Genomic DNA, 25,519 nt, shown 5'->3' with positions numbered 1-25,519 from the left:
ACTGCACTGTTTGCAAGCGAAGCTATGTCTTGGGAGCAGCAACTAACAACTACATCTTTTTTTAGAGCTGAGAAAAGTAAAGCAGAGTGTTGAAGAAATGCTGCTGATCTGTGCATGGTAGCCTGCAGCTATGGTGACTTAAGAGAAGAAACTAGGTGTCTTAGACTATTCAGGTAAACAAATCTCTTTCTGCCCCACTCCTTCACTAGCACCTCTACTTTCTATGCTTAAATAGGGAATTGTCTTCCAGACGTCTCTTTACTGAAGGACTCGCCTTAACTCTGCCTTGTGTCTATGGATTCACAGGATTCGTGACGCAGAGTTCCCACAGCTGAATTGGTACTTCTTTCTTCTCTCTGCTCTTGTATATGCAGGAACATTGCTTGCCAACAGGCTAATGCTATAGTGCTAGATCATATAACGTAGCTGTCACACTTGGGAGCAAGAGAGCAAATTTGCTGCTTAATCTGGCAGCCTGGTTTTGATTTCAATATGGAAATAATTGCTATTTTCAATCCCATGATTCTGATCTGTTAAAGTGACTTATCGGCTGCTTTATTTAGGGAATACTCTCCTAAAGCTTTTGCTTCCTATTTCTTTTGAACATTCAGTCTTCAGTGATCTTAGATTGCAGAGAAGCACACCATCGAGCAACCAGTCAACCCTGGCACAAGGAGTTGACTTGAAGAATAAGTCTAAGAAGGTTAACTGACCAAATCCAAAGCAGACTTGCTTAATGAGTGAACAAGGAGGGAAATAAGAGAGTCCAAATTTTTTTTTTTTATCAAGTCCAAACAAAACAACAAAGTCAGAAAACGGGTGAAACAAAATGGGCCACTTGTTTTTCACATTGCTTGATTTCAAGTTGCAAGATTCACAACAGCATTTAGTTTTGAAAAAAATCAGCATTTTTCACTAGAAACAAATTAATCAAGAAATGGTTAACCAGCTTTCACATGTGAGTAGCATACATTGTCATATCATGATAATGCGTATATCATTCGTGTCTACCAAGGGTATATTATATGGTCTCTACAAATTATTTCAGAATCTGAGAGGGAGAAAGGAGGAAAATCATGTCAGCATGTTTAATACATTTATTATAATTCAATTTTATTGAATGATTTTCAACAGTAAACAACTTTGCATTTTAGATTCTGTGTAAAATAAATCCCTTCATAGTGCCAATATAAACATGTATTTTCCCTTTGTCCTCAGTCAGCTGTAGTTTATGCATTAACAGGGACTTTCTCCTAGAAGCCTTTGTTCTTTTGGACAGCCACTCCTCTGGGATTTAGGCTCCCTGGTTGGCCACTGTACCTAGGTCTCGTGATAAGACAGCAGCCAAAGTAAATAACTTGCTGAACCAGAGACAGGAAGGATAGTAGCAATTACACAGAAAACATTTTCATTGAAGGAGTATTTCTCCTTTGATACTTCAAAAATGAAAATTGATATTCATAGCCACATTCTACCTAAGGAATGGCCTGACCTAAAAAAGGTAATAAGAGTTTAGATATTCAGTGCCTTATGTTATCAGCAACCATTTCTACCAATGTAATTTTTGAAAGAAAATGAATGAAGGATTCTGTTATAAGTATCTCTAGGTTTTTGTCTAATTTTGATATTTTTTTTTCAGGTGTAAGATATTTGTATTACATTACTTCGCAAAGCAAGAGTCCCAGTAAGAAAGGGATGGAAAACTGGACTCTGGTCCCCACTCTTTATTTAGTCTGAAGCAATTCTTATATTTTTGCTTGGGTTTTTTGTGAGACCTGAAGTTGTCAAATGATGAGGTGTAAATTCCACTTTCTTGATAAAATCAGAGCTGTCAGGTTCCTAAATGGTATTGCCCTTTGTTTTAAATAAAAGAAATAAGCAAATATTAGACAAGATTAATGTTACATAAGACAAAAGTCATTCACATCTTATACCCACAGGCATGAAAGTCATTAACTTCAATAGGAGCGGGGTCACTCTAAGTACAGTTAATTGATGATGATGATCATTTTACTAATATCTGTTATTTTTTCAGTTACTGGAAAGATGTAGCATATTGTATTAAAAATACAAAATCTCAGTTGTCAGGACACTGAAGCTGTAAGTCAACTTATCAACTTCGTATCTTTGCATGGTATTATTATTATTATTATTCAGTGACATAAATTTATTCTTGTCAGTAATAATTTTCATGATCCTGTGAAAAGTATTTGAGAATGGAAAATGGCATTTAGGTTTTCATGTAATAAATCTAATCCTTTTGTTATTTCAGATTATCAAAATCCATGTAGTCATCTCATTCTGAATTAGGTTTTAGAGTTATCGCCTAAATAATTAAAATCACAGTTCAGTACAGAGATGTCTTACCACTTTTTGACTCATAAGGGATCACATCTCCAATGCTACAAAGGGTACTGAAAAAGATCACAGGAAACTATATTTATATATAGTTTATACACACATATATAAAATTACTTGCAATTAAAAATTGCATTCAGATTTCCAGGATAGCTATTTTTTATAACTCTTCAATGTTTCCATTCATGATAAGTAATCAGAGTCGAAAAGAGAAGACCTGCATTGTTGCTTCTTTCCTTATTGTAATTCTGTGCTGGTTGTATTTTGAATGAACATTCTCTGTTCCATACAGTAGTATGGAACCATTTGATTTCATTGTGCCTGTCTTTGACAACAAAAGAATACCATTATTTCATCCATGCTCTTAGGATCTGACACAGTAACTGAAACTCTGTTTTACGCTGTACATTTCTTTCACTTAATTATTTTGAGGTTGATCATGGCAAATTCTGAGGTAAGTGTTTCATATGTATTAGCTCTGTGTTTTTGTGATTTTAAACATGCCAGTCCAGTATCAGTTCAATATAAGCCAGAGAGCAGCTGTAAAATGTAAACAGCATATTAGAAAAAACTCATGAGAAAACCTGGCATTAAGAACATACATAGGATTATTTCTTCATTAGTAGTGAAAAATAACATCATTATGCATAAAACCTCCTGGAAAGGAGTGCTTGTTTCCTCATTTACACAGGAAGGTCTTTTTAAATATCTGTTTGAACTTCGTATTTGTAGTAATAAGAGCTCCTCAATGAAAACCATATATACACTGGATAATGTAGGTGAGATGACAGATATTTTTTAGAACAATTATGTTTGTTTTAAATGGATAGGAGTTTAAATATCCAGACTACAAAGACAGGTTACTCTTGCCTGTTTTAGATTTTGTTGTCCTTATCTGTGCAATATCTCTATAAAAACACCTATAGAATTCCTTCATTCTGATTTTACATGATTTAATTTTTTTTGTCTGTATATACTTTAAAATGGCAATAAATTCACTGAGATAGAACCACCCAAGGATCCCTTGATGTTCACAGACGTACATCAAAACTGAATTCACTACTGTTAGACCCTGTAGGCCAGTGTTGCATTTATTTAAACACTGATAAAGAGGCAAATACCAAAATTTTAAAAATTAATTTCCGCCTGCTAGTTTTTGTTTCCTCTGTTCTAAAGATTGAGCCATAAATGGGCCCAGAATAGAAAACAACTCTCTAGAATTCCCTAGAGTCCTCTGAAAATTCAAGCCATTAACATAGTTCTCTACGTTTCATGGATGGAAAACCAATGAGGCAATCCTAACATGCACACATAGTGCTAAAGTTTTCTTTCTTTTTTCCAGCCTTATAAATACTGAACTTTGAACCTAGAAAATTCTATTGTCAAGATACTTATTGAAGAGATTAGGAACCCATAATAAGTACAAAAATTCATAGAAATAAATGAAATAAGGACTGTCAATATATCCAACCTGTAACTAAGAGGAAGAAAGTTCAAAAACAGACCAGTGAATTTATTGCCTAAATGCTCCTTGAGCACCTTTAAGGTAATTGTTTTCTGCACAGCTTACAATTGCAAGTAGCATGGAGCTAGTGAAAACTTCAAGTTCTCATTAGGTGTCACTCACAAAATTCTCCCTAAATTTAAATTTATAGATATATATATAAACATATAAATTTAAATAAAATATACATAGCTACATAGCTAAAGATAGCTAAATAAAACATACATAGCCTCAGTCATTAGCATCTCTGGCTGAAGTCAGGAGGCTTGGCTCTGCATGCCTATGTTAGGAAAGCTCACAGTGGCATTAAGAAATGATTTCTTATCACAGGAAATTCAGGGCCGTATTCCAATTGTTTATACTTCAGTGAAAGAAATGCCTGCTTTTACTCAGTTTCCTTTGAAATGTTTCTTTACAGAAAAATGGGAATTCTGAGCATTGTTTTCAGTCTATTATGATATTTCAAGATTTCATTTATTTCTAATCTGATAATTTATGAAAGTAAAAGGAAATCAGCATCTTTTGTAGATTGTAGGGGTTTTACATAAACAGTTTTGAATCTCTCTGGAAGAATCAATGAGCATCTAAGCTTCCCCTTTTTAGCTTCTCCTCACTGTTTAAATATTAATAGACAAGAGGCTGACCTTCAGTCCTGCTGCTGAATCATGGAAGCTGAAAAGTGGAATCAATACATCTTTGTGCTAATGATTAACTGATCACAGATCGGAAAATTGTCAGCTCAATTTTCACATTGCCAAATGCTTGATTTAATTTTTTCTGTGTTAAAGTCATTCCAGTTAGAACTGCAATACAGTAAGCAATTTTAAGCACTTTGAAATCAGCTGTAGGACTTACTTAAAAATGTTGTTGAACTGGGAGCTAAAAGTTCAGATCTACAAATGAGGTTAGTCCAGTCCAGTTAAACTTCAGCACTTCTGCTGAAGTCAATGGGGCTACTCATAGGCTCAAAGCTGAGCATATGCATAAGTGTTTCACCCGAATGAGGTACTGCTGGATCGTAAGAACTCAGATTTTTATTATTATCGCAGAGTGCTAACTAGCGCTGGCTTTTTCTTCTTTCTTTCACAGAGATACGGATATGGTGGATGGGTACAGCTGGATCATCATTGCAAGGTTTGGGCTGTTTGCTGCTCTAAACTCATGTGTTGTCATCAGGAATACAAACTCACAGTAAATCTGTTAAAAAGCAAAGTGGCAATAAGATTGGCTATGTCTTTGATACAGATTTCTCTAGAGGTCTAACTTCTATGAAGTAGTATCACTCCAAGTCCTAATATACCTCAGTGGAACTTTTTGCTTGAGAGATGTAACTCACATTCTTTTGTATGAACCAGTATCCATTTTTCATTATCTCATTTTAACACTTGGAATGGATAGCTCTAAGGAATTCTTTTCAATAAAATAGGTCAACCTAAAGCATATTACATGTAGATTTTTTTTTTAGTTAAATGCCATCATCTGTATGAGAAGCAAAACCAAAATGAACTGGTATTTTAATAAAAGTTAAAGAACTCAGATGTGAAAATGTATTCACATCTGAGTGAAAGAGAAAGAGTAATGTCTGTAACTTCATGACAAGGAGAACAAGTAGCAGAACGGTAAGGACAATCCATAGATTTGGGGACCATTATGTAGAAAAGTAGGAGCGTGAAGTTTATTGCCAAGTAAAAGGCAGACTGGGTCTGATTTTACTTCACTTTTTTATCACCGTTCACTCTATTAACTTTGCAAAGGGACTTCTGAGCTACATTAGTACAACTGGAACAACATGTCTCCAGGTGCCGTGAGTCTGTCCTAACATTCAGAATCCATCTTGCTGGTACTGAAGTTAGCAGAATACATGTCTTTACTCTGATGGGGACAGAACTGGTTTGTTAAAGGCTTGATTCTGATCTCACTCCGAGATCAGCAAATCAGCTGTCATTTCAGTGACATTCAGAGTGATAGAACAATGTGAAAGTTCTGAAAGCAAGATCAAAGTGTTGCAGTTTATCTTTTGATAAAAGCATTAAAAAATTACCAGTATTAGTCTTTTTTTTTACAGGAGGGCAGAAGGACCTAAGAGACGTAAAGCTAATATGGCAAAATAATTTCCTTTGACATTACTATGTAGGTTAACTGTACCAGCTAGTTTTAAAGATGTTACCTCTGTTACCTTATAATATAACTTTGGCAGTCAGATATCTCTGTCTATCTCAAACACTGTCACAGGAAGCCAGCTTCCTTCTGTGACCTGTCAGTTCCTCACTCCTAGGAATCTTTTGGAGAGCCTGGCACCACAAATGGCATTGGCCACTGGAAAGAGGGAGATCAGAAAGACAGCATTAAAAAGAGGTCTCAGGAGACCTCAGTTCACTTTTCACCTCACTTCATATGTACCTAACTTGAAAAACTTCATCTGTAATTGCCTACCACAGGAATGTTGTGAGTTGTACAGATATGGAAGGGATAAAAGCAATGCAAGGTATTAGCCAGATAATTAAGGAAAAAATATGAAGACAACAGAGGTTGTGCAGATAAGAGCAGAACTAACAATGTGGATATAGTAAGCTGCAAGACAAAAGATGCAAAGTTAAGAGCATGAATAGCTGAACAAAGAGTGTCAGCACATAACCCTCCTAAAGCACGTGACGAGTGCAAAGAACTGGCTAAACCCAGCTATGTTATATAATGGCAGGCTGTATGCACAGTGTTTTACAAGGGTTAATCTGTCTCCGTCTTCTGAAATTCAGACATGATCTCAATATAGGGATTCTATACTGAAAACTAGAGGGATAAGTGATAGAAAGATTTAGTACTCAGCAGTTTCAGGGTGACAGTGCCTCTCCCTGTTTGGGTAACCTTATAAAGGAAACAGTACCCAATCTTCATCATTGTTCCTTTTTGTGACTTGGCTAATTCACTCATGTGCTGTAGAGATTCAACTTTTATTGTCTTTAGAGAAGCAAGACTTGCATCTTCCAAGTAACCAAAGTATTTAAATATATGATGCCTGTTAATTTCATGGGAACGAGACATTCCCTCATCCCCTTGTCACTTTGCAAAACCATACTTCTTTGTGATTGTATATATGCTTATATTAACTTAAAAAGCTGATAAAATTGATACAATGTGTCTATTTATTGCAACCTAATGATATACACACTCTTGTCATTCTATAACATGCAAGGATATTGTGTCAAATGCCTAACAACCATTTATGAAAAAGGTCCACAGAACAGAAAAAAGACCACAGAGTGGGACCAAGAATGCAGAGCAAACAAATATTAATGCAGAAATTTCAGATCTGAGTCTAAGCAGGCATAGGAGGGGAGAACAAGCCACCTTTTTAAAGTGTGGATGGCACAGCTTCTGAGATACATGGTAGGTGCAGGAAGGAGAGAATTGCTGGAGTGATTTTTAGCAGCTTAGCTGTTTGTTACAGATCTGATGCTAAAATTCCTTGCTAAAAATAGTTTGCAAAGGAATTTTGTGGCAAGTCAATAATAGCCTTATACACTCTGCAGAGCATTCTGTCTAGCCTACTTCTGTCTGAAAACGTTGTGTGAAAAAAGTGCATGGCAAAGTAAAATCCTGTTCAGATATGTGGAGCTGGGGAAGTTAACTTGTAAGATTAAAAGATTCTGTGAAGAAGCATCAGGGTCAAACTGGAAGAAAATAATTACATGCATTTTTAAAGAAGTGCAATTTGGGAGGTGAATGAGTCGTTTAGTGATGGGATAATTTTAAATGTAGCTTGCTGAACCAAATCAGCCTGCTGGAATTAATTCTTAAAACTGTCTCTCTCGATTTCCACATAAATTAAGTAAAGCCTTAAATATCAGATAGTGTTTAGAACAGCGATCGAATACAATATGAATAGAATAGGAATGGAATGGAATAGAATAGAATGGAATGGAATGGAATAGAATGATAGAATTCTTGCCTTAACCTTGCAAATAAAAACCTCATCTCTTTTATGATATTTTCAGCACTAAATCCATTACTTTGGAACCTGACAATTTTTTTCCTGAGCCATGTTTCATTCTTAGTACTGCAAAAAACTCTGAGAATTGTTTCCCAGTTGGTGTCTGAGTAATTTCTCATTTTAAAAATATCAGGTGCAGATTAGTGGCAGTGTCTAGAGACTGTAGCAATATGACTCGTTTTCCAGTCACAGTGTTCCTGGACCAGATCTTTCTATCCTTACATACACAAGCATGAATCTATTCAGGATCATGTTTTGGTTTCCTGCATAATCCAGTTTGTTGTTGCCAACATACAATGCTGTGAGCTCGGCCTTGACCTGTAGCGTGTTCACAAAGAATCGGTTAATGCAAATGAAAATAGCAAACTGTTCAACTAATTCTTCAATGAGAAGAGCACATGGCTTATTAGAAACCTTTCCTATACTGCAAACCCTGTTGCAGGTTTATCTTGGCATTTAAGTATGAGCACTGTCAAAGTTGCTAGTAAAATTACAATCTACCTAATGTTTTCAGGATTAGCAGAAGAAAATATATATGAGCAGGTCAGATGCTATGCCTTAGGTATGTCTGAGGAAAGAATTAAGTTGCCTATGTTCACAGAAATACTCTCAGTGGTAATCCAGTAAAGTCCACATGATCTATTTGTATGTGATGCAATACTCAGTTCTGGACTGTTTTTTTCTCTGTTCACACCCCAAATATTTTTCTGTTTATTAGGCAATCTGTAGCAATGTCCTGATCTTTTTTTAACGTATTGGAGTGTGTGGCTAGAGTAAACCTTTCTGTCAGGTTGGAAAATCAATTTTACAAGAACAAGTATTTTACCAGAGGATCAGGACTATGTAGTTGTTATTACTGACTGTAATATTTCAAGTAATTTTCACAACCTGTGATAGAGCTAACAAGTAACTTGACAGTTTGCCAAGGCAGCACCATTAGATTTGTTGAAGAGAGCTTTAAAATATTCATTAGGGCAGTATATTTGTGAATGATGTATGAAGTTAATAACAAATTCAAGGTTAAGAACAGTCTGACTTCTCAGAAGGAGAGGATAGAAACCCAGCTCTGCGAGAAGTAGGGAAATGTTATTAGTTATTTCTGCTTTAGCATACTAGTAGCGAATATTCTGATTTAACAGGGTTTTTATTTAGAAAAATGGACGGGATCCTAAATAAACCAATTTTGTGAGGAAAAATGAAGTGGCCTTTGGAGAGAGAGAATTCCCTTTCCAGAAGGGTCAGAAGACTGCCCTGCGTTTAGCTTCTGTTTACTGTGAAGGTGAAGGAATAGCTGCTGTGTTTTCTCATGTGGTTTTCAGTTTTCAGCTGCAGATGCAGTGTGTTCTCTGTCCAGTACATCTGCATGACTGCGCTTACCCATCTCAAATACACAGGGTCATGTGGATCGTCTGACTTTCATCCATTTCTATTTATCCCTATAGTAGCTTCAAGCAACCAAGAAATACAATTAACCAATACTTGCAAGGCCTGAGTATCTCATCAATTTGTGCAAGTGTAAGCCAACAGTTTTTCAGGAACAATATTAAATTTCATAACCTTGATAATATTTTGAACTTTGTACATTTGGGAATTGGTGGCATACAGGGAAGATACTACACTAATTCAGCTACTGTTTTTATACTGCGTTTAGGATTTGTTTGGCTTTTTTTTTTTTCCCAAATACAAATTCTTCAATAATTATTTTTTTCCCAAGGAGAAAATGTAATCTGAAGACAATATAATAGGTCTCCTTTTGTCTCAGTATCACTGGTGATATGAAACGATTGGACTGAAATTAACAGAGTTGCACAATTATTTCTGTAGTTACTGGAGTCATTGTGATGCTATTGACTTTAAAAGAACACACACGTACCCAAGGGGAAAATTTAGCACAGATTTCATTAGAGCATTGTTTTCAGGTCAAAATTTGGTCTGAGGGTGAACTTGGATTAAGGTACGTGATATCTTTTCCGAACAAATGTAGAGTGGTATACATTGCAAAAGAAAGGGGAATTTTTTATTATGAAGAATTAAATCTGAACTATAAATGACTGTTTTATTAATGACTCATTTTAAAAGAGTCTTTGATTAAAAATATCTACTGAATAAAAATAAAAGAACAAAATTCTGTGACTGAATTTCTGTAGGGATCACAATATACTCAAGTGACTATAGATTAGCATGTACTACTTTGTGACATTTATAATATGTGAAAATGTCATTTCACAGGGACAGGCAAAGATGATGAAGGATGGAAAGGTTTTTAGAGTTATTCAAGAGAACTGCTGGGATCCAGAAGTACGGATTAAAGAGATGGACCTATCAGGTACCTCCATAAAAGAATTGAAATCATTGTGTCTCATTTAGAATAACAGCAACTTCTCAGTTAGTGCATCTGACAGTGCTCAGTAACAGCATTAAAATTAAAAGGTTTAGCGTACTGATTCGTTAGTTTAAATCTGTTGAAAGTCAGTGAAAAACAATATGCTTTATACTCAGACTCAAAAGGGACATGTTCCCATAACTTTTCTCATTTTCAGTAGCAAATTATTCCCCACATGGGCTCATTAATTTTGGTTGCGTTTTTAAGGCAGTAAGGAACTAGTTGACATAAGTAAGGATGACTGACTCTGGACTTGAAAAGGCAACATACATTCCAGGTATAGAAGTGATTTATGTAAAAGAGGAAGCCCTTTCATTTTTGTTCCAAATGTTAAAAAGATTCTGTTTACTCATGGGATTTTTTTGTAGGCTTGTTTCCTTTACTAATATTTTTTTCTGCTTAGATGTTGCAACTTTATTCTGTGTTTTTGCTAGAGGACTCAGCCTAGAGAACTGGTACAATAACTTTCTCAGAAAAGAGATTTTTCCTGATTTAGAAAGAAACTTAACCAGATGCCAAATTTGCAAATTTATTTTCCATCAATTTACTTACATGCCACTAAATAAGGTCTGTAAGACGGGAGACTGAGGATGAGAGAAGGAATTTCTAGTCTGATCAATTATTTTTGTTAGTTCTTATTAACACTGTAATTCTAAATTACTTTTGTGAGAGAAATATTAGGTTACTGAAGATTTTTTTTCCTTAGATTGAGGCCTGAATAATTGCTACGTCAGTTTCTCAGTAGACACAACTTGAATATCTTCTCCAACTTTTCATAAAAAAAACCCATCTGAATTATTTCAATGATTATTGTTTCCTTCTGTCATGGGATAGCATGTTAGGCGATACTTTGGGTCATTCTCCTTATGGAGGTTTACTGCAACACATAACATAGGCCAATTTGGGAAGTCACGGGCTGGCAGGCAATTTATGTAAACACAATTTAGACAATTTTCAACTACCTCATTTTCAGCCTGGAAAAGCAATATTTCAAACTCCAACCATTAGACATTTAATAGGAATACTAGAATGTCTTTGCAACCTCTCTGAAATATGCTGCCTTGACTAGACTACAATCATTCCCTGAGTTAGCTCAGGGATTTTGGGGATTACCATGTCATTCAACCACAGTGTGGATCATAAATAGCCTTCAGGCATCTTTCCCTTTTAGATACTTCCCTCAACACTAATGGCAAGTTTCTGCAAAACAATTCTGCCCCAATTATTTGCTGCAGGCAAAGGCAAAACACAGGAGCAGTTTTTTTCAAATTTTTGCAACAGCTCTCCAGAGAAGAAAATGTATCATAAAGCCAACACCACAATGTTTCTCCACAAACTAAACAGTGCTCACTTGGTTAAAAAAAAAATAAAATAAAATCTAGACCTGTGTGTTACAGCACCATCTGGTGACTTGTGCCATAAAAATGCCCCCTTTTATTACAGCATTCCAGAGATACAGGGATCAGCCAATTCAGTGTAAAAAAAAAGGTATTAGCAGTTTTCATTCTTACTGTTCACCTAATGATAAAGAGTATGGGCCATGTTTACTCTTCTTTGGTTTACAAGGCTGTAGTTACTTAGTTCAAAAACAGTTTTCTGGAACTCAGGCCAAGATAGATTATACCCAAAAATTTAACCTCCAAACTTGGCATAATTTTTGGAACAAAGATGCGAGGAGTCTCCCACCTGAACAAAACTAGTATCAGTCACTGTAAGGTGTTATTAACTCAGAGAGATAATTTACAGCTTGGTTGCTAAAAGGCTTGCTTTGTGCAATGCCGAAGAAGTCTTGCCAGTAATAAGAAACAGTAGCCAATGTACCAAAGAGACTAAATTAGTTCTCATAATCATATATTTTAGGCCTGTGTGGTATACAAACCTGTGTCTTGATCCACTCAATAAAACAAGCTATCAACGCAATTCAATAAAACAAGCTGTAAAGGTAATTAACATCACAATTCTGACACAAATCATCACAATTTTGTTGGAGAAAACCTTTCAGTTAATGCTAACTGCCTTTTCTTATTATTTTCTCCTTTGTAAAGCCCTCTGAAGAGGGTATAACGTAGAGGTTTTTCTGTGCTGATTCTTCTTCTTGGCTAGTATCTAGGAATGTTCAGCTTGGAAATCTACCTTTAAGGTTTATGTTAAATTTGCTCAGAAGTGTAAAACTGGATTGAAACATGATACAATGCTTATTGTAGAAAACATGGTGAATGTTCTCAAACATACTAATCAAGTGTCCAGTAGCATACTCGTGAGTAATACAACTTAGACTGTTCTTCAGTATATATGTAATTCTCTAGACCTAATCCTTAACCCCAAACCCTTGCTGCTGTACATAATATTAATCAGATCTTGTACGAGAGATGCCTGAGTCAGCTTCCCCTTTTGTTTCCTACTTAAAATACTGAGAAGGAGGATAAATCATTTTGTTAAACATTCGAGTGCTTTGGCAAGGTCATTGTCTTACAAGAAATTCTCCTAGGGTTTTTTGTGCCACCTTTTCATTAGTAGTTTCATTACTAACAACCAAGTTGAATTTCGTAAAGCACGACAAAATATGTGCATAAATATTACAACCAGACCTAAAATTTAAAAATAAAGTACAGTTTTACATGTAACTATTTAGTGAAGTCCTAACTATTGTTTCTTGTTTCCTCTGTTGTTAATCTGCTAGGTTTGTTGTGTTCATTCGCGTAACCTGTCACACACAAAGCTATGGTATAGATTTGTCTTTGAACAGAAACCAAGCAATATAGACTTAATTCTCTTTATTGCTAACATCAAAGTTATTTCTAAAACCAGACAGATTTTCTTATACTTACAACCTCAGTAGTTTGGACACAGGATGAATGAAACCTAACACAATATAGCTTTGGGGAACACTTAGGAAAACATTGTTTAACAACCATTGTTAACATAATGGTGTTTATATGTGAGTTAATTTACTTTTTTTTTTATTAAATATATATTATAAACGTGAGCCCAAAGTAAACTTAAGATACGGTATTCTGTTGGTTTAACATCACATTCATTTATGTGAGAGTAACATTAAATTGCTATTTTAATTAATTGTACACGTGCATACCAAATACTTCTAAAATCAAAATACTTAGTTTCACAAATAATCTAGTATGAGTATGAAAATGTTATTTTTCTTTCTACTTAGCAAAAATATTTCAATTCTCATAAACTGATACACTACAAGATTTATTACCATGATCCTTAATTAGCAAGAAAAGGATTCTATCCATGTCACTGTTAAATCAGTCCTTCTTACCATTAAGGCTTTTACCTTCTACCTTTCAAACCAAAGTGCTTTCTTATTTTTAATGTTTTACCAAAAAAAAAAAGGAAACATTAATAACTGCTTTTTCTTACACAGGAGTCACAGTCCAAGTCCTTTCTACAGTTCCTGTAATGTTCAGCTACTGGGTAAGTTCCTACTAGCATAATTTTGTAATTCATGTGTTACAGAATTTTTAATAATAAATGCATCCTCCTATAAATTAGGTGATTGAAGTAGTTACTAAAGCACTGAAATAAGTGGGGAATTGTTCTTCTGTGAAAAACAGAAGACAAAAAAATAGTCCAGGTATCAGAAGACCCAGCACAGCGTCCTGGCAAAGCTCCACTTTGCAGTATGCTCAGTAAGAAAGAATGAGACAACAGAATTCCTTCTGGAGACCTTTTGGGGGTAGCTGGAAACAGGGAGAGAGAATTTACACAGCATAAATCCATAGTTAACAGGTAGACATATTTGTACAGATTCCATGAAAGCTAGACATCAGTCAGTATTTTCTCATGAAAAAAAAAAAAAAAGAAGTTAAAGCCATATTTGTGGTCTTGTCCCACTTTCTTTTAAATGTGGCATGGGACTCATTGACCTAGAATGCTTTGAATCTTAAAATTCAGTAGCAAATTTAAATTAATATGTTCCTTGCCTGGTGATCTTGAGTGCATCAAAGAAAGAAAAACAGTCTGAGAAGATAAATCATAGCAAAATGCAGTTCTAAATACATTCTTAATTTGACTATTTAGCTACGTGTGCAAGTCAAGTTGTTATACGTAAACAGATATGCTACATGAAAAATCATTGGGTTAAGCCCACATATAAGTAGTACCGCTGATCTTCAGAATTTCTTGTTGGGTGACATATCTTTAAAATTTTATTCTGGTATTTATGGGAATATTTTCCATTAAATATGTATTACGGGGAAAAACAGGAAATGATCATACGGATATTGCAGTTCCCTTATTAGAATTATGACTGTTATCTCCTTCTAAATGTTGGAGAGGTTTGCTCAGGTTTTCTCTGTAGAATTCTCATGCTCCACCATCTCACATTTCTTATTTTTATCTCTTCAACTGCAATAATAGGAGAGTAAATATTCATTGCTATGTTTAAAAATTATATACTGAGGTTTTTTTTCATTGGGATAAACAAAAACAGAGGACTTTTTTACACAAAAGACCAGATAATTAAGGGCATCAGCAACCTAGGCTTTATTACACTCATCCTGAGCAGTAAAGGCAACAGCAGTTGATAAAATATTCCAGACAGGCAGCAGAACTGCACCCAGAGGTTTTAAAGCAAGGCAGAATTTAGTCCTACTGGTTTCCAGCTATTCAGAACTGTAAAGTAAATTTTAGGTTCAAACCCTGTCTCTGCATTGTTTGCAGTGACATTTATCCAATATCTTCCAAAGGTGATAACATTTGAGAACTATATTTTAATGTACTATTCTGCTTAATATCTTATCAGGCCAAACCTCAGGATACTTTAGATCTAGCCCAGTTATTAAATAATGACTTAGCTGCTACAGTAAAAAAGTACCCCAAGAGGTTTATCGGCTTGGGTACGTTACCTTTGCAAGCTCCAGACCTGGCTGTGAAGGAAATGCATCGTTGTGTGAATGAACTTGGATTTCCTGGAGTACAAATAGGATCTCACGTCAATGAATGGGACCTGAATGCACCAGAACTGTACAGTATTTATGCTGTGAGTAAATGTTTCTTTCCTTGTTTTCGAGAATTCTATGATAGGAAATTGTGTCTAAAAATATTTTGGGACATATTCAGTCATCAACTAAAGTTATAGATACATTAAAACAACTGAGCCTTCTAATCTGCTTAGTGATCAGAGAGATTCAGCTTTAATTATATATGATAATTCATTGTAGGATATAATGACAATAATACAATATAAAACGCTCTGAAACATACTTTATAATAATGAGTAGCAAAATCTTTTTGTGATGTGAGTTCTCATTGTAGAGTTCCCTTCTTGGTTTGTGAGGATAAGTGCGGTATCAAATAAAGCATTTCTGTACTGTTTGCTTTTGGCTTCAAGTTACTGTATCCAATCCTGTTGAGATAATTGATAAAACTCCTTGAGATTTTCAGACATACCTGCAGAGCCAAAGTACCATACAGATTTGTGCAAATGGGACCAAAAGTTCCAAACGGAATGTATTGATTATAAAATGAATTTATAGAGTGGATTTCTTAAATAACCTGAGGCCCAGATGAGGATGGTCATTTGCCTAAATTGTGGAGTTTAACCAGTGTACATTCGATATGTTTCACAGGTTTTTATAGCTGTCAGCTTGAAATTGATCCACAGAGGTTATTTTTCAGAATGCTCAATTTATTCAAGAATTCTGTTAGTGCAGCAGCTGGACTATTTGTTTTTATGGTCATATACAGTCAGTTATCAACTTCCACTCTTGGAGATGCAGGCATTCACAAAATCACAGCATGGCTGAGGTTGGAAGCCTGGTCCAAGCTCCTGCTCAAGCAGGGCCACTGAGAGCCAGATGCCCAGGACCATGCCCAGATGGCTTTTGAATATCTCCAAAGATGGAAACTCCACAACCTCTCTGGGCAACCTGTGCCAGTACTCATTCACCCTCGCAGTAAAAAACTGTTTCCTGATGTTTGGAGAGAACCTCCTGTGTTTCAGTTTGTGCTCATTGCCTCTGTCCTGTCACAGGGCACCACAGAAAGGAGCCTGGCTCCATCTTCTTTACACCCTCCCTTCAGATATTTATATACATTGATGAGATCCCTGCTGAATCTAATCTTCTCAGGGCTAAACAGTCCCAGCTCTCTCAGCATTTCCTTATAGGAGAGATGCTCCAGTCCCTGCATCATCTTTGGACTCTCTGCAGTAGCTCCATGTCTCTCTGGTATTGAGATCCTTCTCTTGTATTGGGCATCTTTCTCTTATACTGTACATTCTTCAGCTTACATTTAATACATGTAGGAAGTAACCTCTATCACTTCTAGAAACATCCCTGAATAAAAAAGATTGTGAAATTAAGCCATATTTGATAATGAATTTTATCAATCTACCAAGCCAGTTATTGAATTGCTATTTTTAGCTTACAAATGTAGATGGCAATTACTTCCTACAATGCAAAAGTTGCAGCTTTATTTATGCATGTATGGGTAAATAAAACCAAATTTTTCAAATGTGTGATAATCTCCTTAGCAACAAGAGGAGGTCCAGAAATACATCTGACAGAACGAAGCTGTTAAATCCTGGTTAAGCATATGAATGACTCTGATGGCTATATATTTAAATTTAAGCACATAGTTAAATTACTCAGTCAGAATCAGCGTCCTATATTGTTCTTCTGTTTTCCTTTCCAAATATGTCAGTAGTTTTAGAAAAATTAATATACTCGAGTGGAGATGGATTATTGATCAGAATACACCTAGACTTCAAACTCTTAGGGTGGATTAGGAGTAGTTTTAACATTTTTAAGCTAGGCAGAAGGCCAAAGGGGACAAATGTAGTGCAACAGCAAGGAAAATTCCTGACTGCAGCTGGAACAATTCTGCAAAACCATCCTAAAATGGTTCTATAAAACATTATGAGAATTCATCCTCATATGTGTAATGAAACCAAAAGAATGCTAGTTTGAATCGAGTTTTATATTGCAGGATGGCTGACAAACATAGTGAAAAAAGCATTTTTGTACCGCATTAATCTGAGGAACACTTGGCTTACTAAAAAGATATTCTCATCAGTGTTTCCAATCCTGTAGTCTCAAAAAGAACTTTGAAGCTGAGTGAGGACTGCAGGATATGGCCCAGAGCAGTAAATATAACCAACCATTGCTTGTTGTTCTTACTTCCGGGCCTATTTTCATTACTAGTACTAATGCTCAGTACAATTTTGCAGGTAATCTTTAAAGCATGGCTAAGAACTAAGATGCATTTTGGTATGATTAGTCAAGATTTAGATTTTTTTCTTTTTGCTGCAGGCTGCTGAACAATTAAATTGCTGTCTCTTTGTGCATCCCTGGGACATGCAGCTAAATGGAAGGATGTCCAAATATTGGTTTCCCTGGCTAATAGGTGAGTGTATATTTACTTTGCTTAATGTACATTTATGCACTGTCACTGGATTAGGCCCAGAAGATTGTTGCAAAGGTACTAGCACAGAGAACAACTACATGATTTTTCTATCAATCTTTTTTTTTTAATCAAGTACTACGATTAAATCTGTTGTGTAAATTCAGCAGTCATTTGTTTTTAAGCTTGTTTAGTTTGTCTATCTTTTAAATACCTCGAATTAAAATTATTCAGACTAGCAACAGAATCTAGTGTTCTCTTTTGTCCTAAATACAAAGAGCAGATGACTAAGGAAAAGTGAATTGTCTCTGAAATAAGCTCCTCAAAAATAACGTAAATGAAGGAGTAGGCAAAACCAAACATTATTTCCTAGAATTTCTTGGATTATTTCCTAGAAATAGGTTGATCAGAGAGGAAATAAATCTAAGGTCACATCAACTATAGCTGAAACATGTACTTTGAAAGCTCCCCATAGATGTAGGGAATTACCTCATTTCTGTTTTTTCCCCATCTGCTAGGTAAATCAGAACAACATTGAATAACAGGAGGTAGATTATACTGCTACCTAGAAATGTTTAGACCTGATTCCACCCTCACTTACTCTGTTTTGCATTGTTTCTTTTGCATGGTTTTGCACTGCCTCCAATAGAGGTATTCTGAAAACATACACAATATACATATAGTATGCATTCTGCAATATACACTGGAAAATCTTAAGTGTCCCAATCACCAGTGCATTATCATAAAATAATATCAATTAGTCTTAATCAGAGCAGGCTCAACAACACAGATTTTAAAAGAGACTAAAATTATTGTATTTACTTAACAAAATATAATTAAAAGATTTTCCTACTAAGCCTAATAAGGCTTTGCATCTGAGCATATGGTAAAATATTAATGAAAGACAACCTTTTGAGCTGGATAGGTATAGTTTCCCTCATAGATGAGGGGAACTCAGTTCCTAATTTCAAGCTGGATGTCTGAAGTTAGGCACTTAAGTGGCATGATGCTCTAAATATGTTAGGTGTGCTCAGAAACCGAGGCCTGAGGTAGGAACCTAAATTGCTGTTATGTTCCTAACACTGGGCATCCAAGTTACCCTGTGGCAAAGAGACAAATGGTTATTTCTAAACCGTAGGAACTGGCACCATGTCATAACTAAACCCCAAATCTGTGTTGGAATATCCACCAACATACCTGCCCCACTTTCCACACAAATGAAACCCAGAAGCACAGGTGAGAAGAGAACCTGGCATATTCCAGACTTGTCTTTGAGCTAGGATAACTAGGGAATCAAGCCTGTACTGTGCCTTTCAGGACACACCCGACCTGCCTGTCAGCTGTCCTAGTGGTGCAGGGTAAAAACTGGGCTTAGAATTCAGAGGGTCTTAGCTTCCAGTACTGCATCCTCATTTCAGTTGATTAATGTTCACCTCTGTGTTTCTCTAGAAATAATGCGTAACCTTTGGCAGCTAGTCTGTAACTATTATTGTTTCAGTAGGCTCAAGGCTAATTGAAGAAAATGAAGATAACATTTAAAACTCAAATAGGAAAATAAAACATAAAACTCTCGTACAATAAAGCTTTTTTTTTTTTGTTCTTAGGCATGCCAGCAGAAACCACCATAGCCATTTGCTCTATGATTATGGGAGGAATTCTTGAAAAATTTCCTAAGCTGAAAGTTTGCTTTGCACATGGAGGTAAGTAACATACCATGTGAAACACCCGTTCTTTAGTTGAGCATGGTACAATTGTATTTTCTGGAATGCCAGCTAATAGGGTTACCACTTTAAGCCTGCCACCAGCTGAGTACTATTACCCCAAAGAAGATAATCTGCCAGGTCAGCTGCTTGTATGAACACTCTCTAGTCTGTTTCAGCCAGTGTTTGAACTGTTACAGTAGCCTTTAAGGGAAACAAGGAGGAAGGGGAGACAGGAGGTGGTTTGGGGAAAGGGGCAAGGAAGCAGCAGGAGGAATTTGGGTATCACAGTAGTGAAGAAGTGGGGAAAACAGAGAAAGAAGCTAATGAAGGGAAAGGAATAAAATATTGCTGGTGTACAGCACTTTCTTTCTAAATAGCTGACAGTAAAACTTCCAGATCTCTCTGTTGGTAAGGTGGCTTTTTTTCCTCCTGCATATTTTCAGCTTCCATTACTCCAAATTTCTTCTTGCAGGTGGAGCTTTTCCATACACAGTGGGGCGAATCTCCCATGGATTCAACGTGCGCCCTGATTTGTGTGCAGTGGATAATAAGGTGGATCCAAGAAAATACCTTGGCTCATTTTACACAGACTCTCTTGTCCATGATCGTGGTGCACTGAGGCTGCTAACAAGTGTAATAGGAGAGGTGAGTTTCAATGCTTCCACATGCAGGTGAGTCATTCTTTACTTAATGAAATAGCAAAAGAAGAGAAGAAAAAAGCAGGAGGAAGACCGCATACTCACCCCGTAAAATCAGAAACTGAGCTGTTATAAACTGATGGGCTTCTGCCATGTTCAGAATGTTTTTACTATGTGGAGTTATTGAAATGATGGTTTTAATCCAGGAAATCATGCACTGTGAATCTGAGTTCAGTGAGGCTAGTTCCTTCTTTAAGGTTGTTCAGGATGAGACTGCAAGCTAAGACTGTTTCACTTGGAGCCTTGTTTTCAAATGGCTTAATTTTCAAATTCAAGCCTATACTTGAAGAAATAAAATTGTATTTCCACTTTGGAAGCTATAGGCAGAAAAGAGTCAATAATGAGGAAAGTTTTTGTGAGGGTCCTGGAGAGCACATTAAACATCATAGATGACTGGCAGAAATATTTCAATGGTTAGAGTAGAGAGTAAAGAAATCTTTGTAGTTTAGCATCCTGTTTAAATCGGGTACAGCATGGGACAGAAAAATCCAAAAACATTCACATAATTCCTTCTCATTAGTAAATGCTCAAGAAGGGGTTGAAGATGACATCACTCATGCCAGCTCCCAATGGATCACTACAAATCAACAAGAGACTTGTATTTGAGTCTTGATCTCTGCACCTTATGGAGTTTCTGCAGCTGGCAGGCAGATACCTCCCAAAAACAGAAATGCAAACTCTGACATTGACTTTCTTGTCTCAACAACTGTATTCCTGTTTCCTGTATGCTAGTTTCTGGGCTCATATAGTACTTTCTCACATATGAGGCTGTTGCTGTCATCAGGGCCTCTTGTATGACCAAAGTTCACAAAGAGAGCTAAGCCGAAAGTTTTCGTTCTCTCTGCAGAAAAGATACTCTTGATTTCCCATTTTCATCTCTAACAGTCTGAACAGGTTACTGCAATAAATCTGTACTAAAACTGGTACAGAAGTGACTCGCCTAGGCCAGCCAAAAATAGTAATGCAGAACTATTCCTTTCTTTATCGTCGTACTCTGAGTCCAGGCCTCAACCCTTTGAAATGAGGGTTTCAGTCTGTGCCACACAGGAAATATGTAGCTTTGAGACTGGACTTCTGCCTGCAGCTCCCCTACAGTACATGTGCCTTTTAGGAAAACTTTGCACTTGAAGATTCATGAAAAATTCTATAATGTGACAGCACAGCTACAGCTTGAAACAATACTATAGAAAGTTTTTGTAAAGTGTATATGTATGTACACACACAATAACACTGCAGCTGTAAGGACAGGAGAGAGAATACTGCTTTCTGAAATCCACCATGAACCAAAACATAGATTTATGGCAGGAGTCCCATAAAATGTGCAAAGAAACTACCATGCAGCCTAGTTCCATAAGAAACAAGGAAGATAAAACCCAGGTCAGTTTACTTGTCAAAAGATCTGCTAATAAGCTGTTAGTATTGGAAAGTTCTTATAACATCGGTGGATATTAGCTCGGGTGGCATTTGCTAAGTTCTTTCCATACTTATAGATACGTTACAGCGTATTTTTTTTTGCAGTGCTAATCCTAGTGAACACTGAGGGAGAGATCTCTGTGTCAGGGATGAAGTTTTAGCCACCAGATGGGTTACTAACAAAATACTAGGGCTCCAGCCCAATATTGATTTCTTTTAATTTGTTACCAACCTCTAAATAGTAAATACATCATGCTCAACAGCCCAGGACTTTTTACTATGCATTACCTTTTGAATCTAACCGCAGCTTACAGTAATCAACTGGCTTTAAGTAGTTTCTACAATAGATTTTAAAATTTTACCGGATGTGATGTGCACTTCCATTTTACCTAAAGGCTTATGGAGTAACAGTTCAGGTTCAGCACTTGCCTTTAGTTATCTCCTTTTCTGAGAAGTCTCCCCAAATCTAGACCATGTTCATCCTAAGGATGTTCTCATTCTACATGCAGTTTTAGTATAGAGGGATGAGTCTAGCTCTTGAATTCTAAATTGCCATGTTTAGGTGGTCAGATTCCTTTTTTTATTGCCAAGGAGACAAGATCACTTGCTTGTTTCTTTTTTTCCATTTTAAAATGTTGGGAGACATGTTTTGCCATTGTTAGAAAGACCTTGGTAAATTATAAGCTGTATGACTCAGCACGGCTGAGACCCACGGATTCTTTTTCTCGTCAGGTTCTGTTTAAGCTGAACTGTAGATGTCAAGAGCAAAGCAGGAGAGAAAGTACAACAGGATGCTTAATCCATTGCTGACGAACTTAACTTTTTTTCGGTTTTAACTTGTATAGAATGCAAGCCTCAGAGCAGTTCTGCTTTAGAGTAACAAGTTAGCTTTGCATCTGGAGGCTGCTCTAAGCTATGGCTGTTGTGGGAAAGCTGCTGTCTTTGCACCACACTCAACCTGAAACTTCTCTACTTTTCTTCCCGAGAAGCGACACAGAGACTCTGGCCCTTAATCATGATTAGTCTTTGCAACTGAGATTTAGTTGTTGGAGGAGAGAGAGATTATGGATTGTAATTTGATATTCTAAAAATCACGGAGCAGTAGCCTAGCTGGTGTCTCATATTGTCAACAGATTTCTGAAATTAAGTTTCTTCATGCAATAAATTTGACCAGTGTACTACATGGGACGTTGGTGTCTTCTTGAATTCTTCTCTGAGTATTTTGAGCTCAAGCAATGTGACATCAGGTGGAAGCCCAATGCTGAAAAGCCATGAGTCAGATCCCAAAGACTCAAATGCTTTTAACACTCACTTTAACACTGAGGAGAGCTTGGAAAAAAAAAAAAAAAAAAAAAAGAGTATATTTTCTATATTTTCTTTCTCTTTTTCATAGCCTCAGGCATCTTATCTTGAAAAAAACATTCACACTACATTTTCAAACTTTACTTTACAATCATGAAGATTTAAAAGTTCCCTCTTTTTCCAATGAAAGTTGATGTTCTCACATAATACCATTCCATGAGTCAAATACTTAAAAAAACCTCCAAATATCTCAGTGTTTTCAGTGCAGTCATCTGTTGGCAGAATAACACATATAAAATGAATAAATGCTGGGCTAAAAACAGTGTGATTGGGTCTTGAGGATGACACTGTATAAGCTGAAGGTTTGAAATAGGACAGCTCTCTAGAGTATAGCTGAGCACTGTGCAGGAAGGGCATCAGTGTGTGTAAAGATGTGCTTAGATGTGGCTTCGGGTCCCTAGGGAACAGCCATTACCTGGCATCAGAATGGAACATGTTGGCTTTGAGCTTATGAATATTAAAATCCAGTGACAGCTGTGATGAGTCATGTACATTTAACTTCATCCCTTCTTAGTTTTGGGTGCAGGTTAATTGGAGCCTATCCCAGTTAAAGGAAGCAGAAATACACATTTCTGAGAAAGACTTTTGTAAGACTATAAAATTGCTGCAGTCCTTCACTCCCCCCATGATGAGGTCGCATGAAGTGAACATAAATAAACATAAAATCCCTAAGGATGCTGGCTATAAAAAGTGAAGAACTGGGTTGACAGAGGATTAAATGATTCAGTGTATCTCTGCAAAAACTTCCTCATTGTGGTTCCTGAAGAGCCATCACCCAAAGGTAAAACATTCTCTGGCCAGAAGTTGGAGCTGACTTGGCTACAGCAATCTTGCCTGGTTTTGAGATGTATCCTGAAAGTAGGAAAGAATGTGAGATTCAAGGCAAATACAGTTTTTACTAACACAACAGGACAAACTCATCCTTGATGCTCTTTGAGATTTAAGATTCAAGTCCCTGTTACTGTGGAAAAAAAGTTCTGTTGAGTAGAAGGGTCCACTGAGGTTAATCATTAGCCACATGTACCTTTCTAAAAGGAGAGATGCACTAATTAAGGTATCGAACTATAAGTCCTCTAGGGAAAACTGACTTTGATGATATACTTTGGAATAATATAATAATACACCTATTATGCTAGGAGTATTATTTATCTACAGAGACTGCACAGGACTTCTCTGAGGCTGGTTGCTAAAGACGGGTATTGCAATCCCCATTTCATAGATGGGTACAAAACTGAAGCTCAAAGAGTTTAAATGAATAGCCTAATAGCACTAGTAGCAGAGCAATAATGCTGCTTCTAAATTTTTCTTATTAATTTACAGCTCTTAATTTTACTGCTAATGAATAGATCACATGATTAACTGTGAAACACTTTAAATTAGAGGAAAATAAAAGTATAGTTGAAATAATACATATACATTATTCCAATAAAGGAGTGGGACTTCTTTCTGCTTTCATATATAGGAGATGTAAACAAGAATGTATGAACCTTCCTAGCTTACTTAGCCTTGACTAATGAACAGCTGGGCAAATACTGGGTGTCCTTCTCCTTTACATAGAAATCCATTTTGTCATATAAACCTCGTATGTTTATTGGTTGGGGTTTTTTGTATATGGCATACATTTGGATTTTATATCTGAATGTCTTGGTATCAGATTGAATACTATAAATAAAAGAATGTATTTAGCTGCTTAAAAGTACAGACATCTAAATATATTCTGTTTAGTCTAAGCTCAGAACTTGATTTAGTAGACAGAGTGCATAAATTCTCCTATTCTAATCTTATGTCAAGACTTATGTAATAAATTATAACACAACAATATAGGACAGAACAATAAAATGTGTATCTTCTGATTGGATTTCATATAAAGTTTTGTATAGGTTCTCTCAGAGACTCTCCGGTGACATCTACTGGAGGTAAAAAAGTAAAAATTTTAAAAAACATTTGACAAATAAGAAAAACAAATCATTTCATAAAATAACTGAATTATGTTTTCTTCATCCTATTTCAGTATTGGTAACTAAGTTCAAATACTACAACAAGTGCCCCAAATTCACAAGCTTGACTTCAAATTTATGAGACATTTAAAAACATATATTTTTAATGAAAACTGTGGTTTTCAAATATTCATGTCTCCAGATGAAGCTTAAAGGAAAATAGACTTTTGATAAAATCAAGATGGTTGGCAGTATGCACTCTCCAAGGTAGGAAAAATGGAGAAGTATCATTCCAGTGTGAAAATGAAGCTATAACAATGTGAACCTATTGAGGATCTGCCTATTTCTTTTCATTTCTGGTAACAGGAGTGTTGCATATAGATTTTTTGTTGAATATTCTTGTCACTGACTTGCTTTCAGAAACAAATCATATCACGTCACTCATGTTCTCAGATACATGTTTCACACACACAGCTAATATCCAACCCCAGTTAAGGACAATGAGATTTTTAAAAAATTACAGACTTCCAAAAATATATGAAATTTTGTAAATGAGATTTTGGTTTTGTTATCTGAAGCTGAATGCCAGTGAAATGAAATTACTTTTTTTTATTTATTTAAGAGTTTATAGTAATTCTACATTGTATCATCCTTTAAGTAATATCACATTGCAATTATTACAGCTTTTAAAATAGCACACAAAAGATAATTTTGATTGCTTTGTATTTTTTATTACACGTTCTTCTCATATACATTTTAAGTTTGTGTGTGTGTCTGTGTGTGTGTGTAGCTAAGAATTTAAAAC

The 25,519-nt window shown here is 36.0% G+C and overlaps 1 protein-coding gene across 1 annotated transcript in view; it reads left to right on the top strand.

The window, feature by feature from the left end:
* Nucleotides 1-1,444: 1,444 nt before the first annotated feature.
* Nucleotides 1,445-25,519, top strand: part of ACMSD (aminocarboxymuconate semialdehyde decarboxylase) — a 25,316-nt gene continuing 1,241 nt past the window's right edge. Inside the window, exons 1-8 of the mRNA XM_009701938.1 lie at nucleotides 1,445-1,501; nucleotides 4,952-4,996; nucleotides 10,080-10,176; nucleotides 13,622-13,671; nucleotides 15,002-15,238; nucleotides 17,511-17,604; nucleotides 19,206-19,301; nucleotides 19,777-19,949. Coding sequence (XP_009700240.1) covers nucleotides 1,445-1,501; nucleotides 4,952-4,996; nucleotides 10,080-10,176; nucleotides 13,622-13,671; nucleotides 15,002-15,238; nucleotides 17,511-17,604; nucleotides 19,206-19,301; nucleotides 19,777-19,949 — 849 coding nt within the window. The remainder of the gene's footprint in view (nucleotides 1,502-4,951; nucleotides 4,997-10,079; nucleotides 10,177-13,621; nucleotides 13,672-15,001; nucleotides 15,239-17,510; nucleotides 17,605-19,205; nucleotides 19,302-19,776; nucleotides 19,950-25,519) is intronic.

Source organism: Cariama cristata, unplaced genomic scaffold (genome assembly GCF_000690535.1).
Source record: "Cariama cristata isolate BGI_N322 unplaced genomic scaffold, ASM69053v1 scaffold5006, whole genome shotgun sequence".
NCBI lineage: Eukaryota > Metazoa > Chordata > Aves > Cariamiformes > Cariamidae > Cariama > Cariama cristata.
This window is presented reverse-complemented; position numbering and strand designations above follow the sequence as displayed.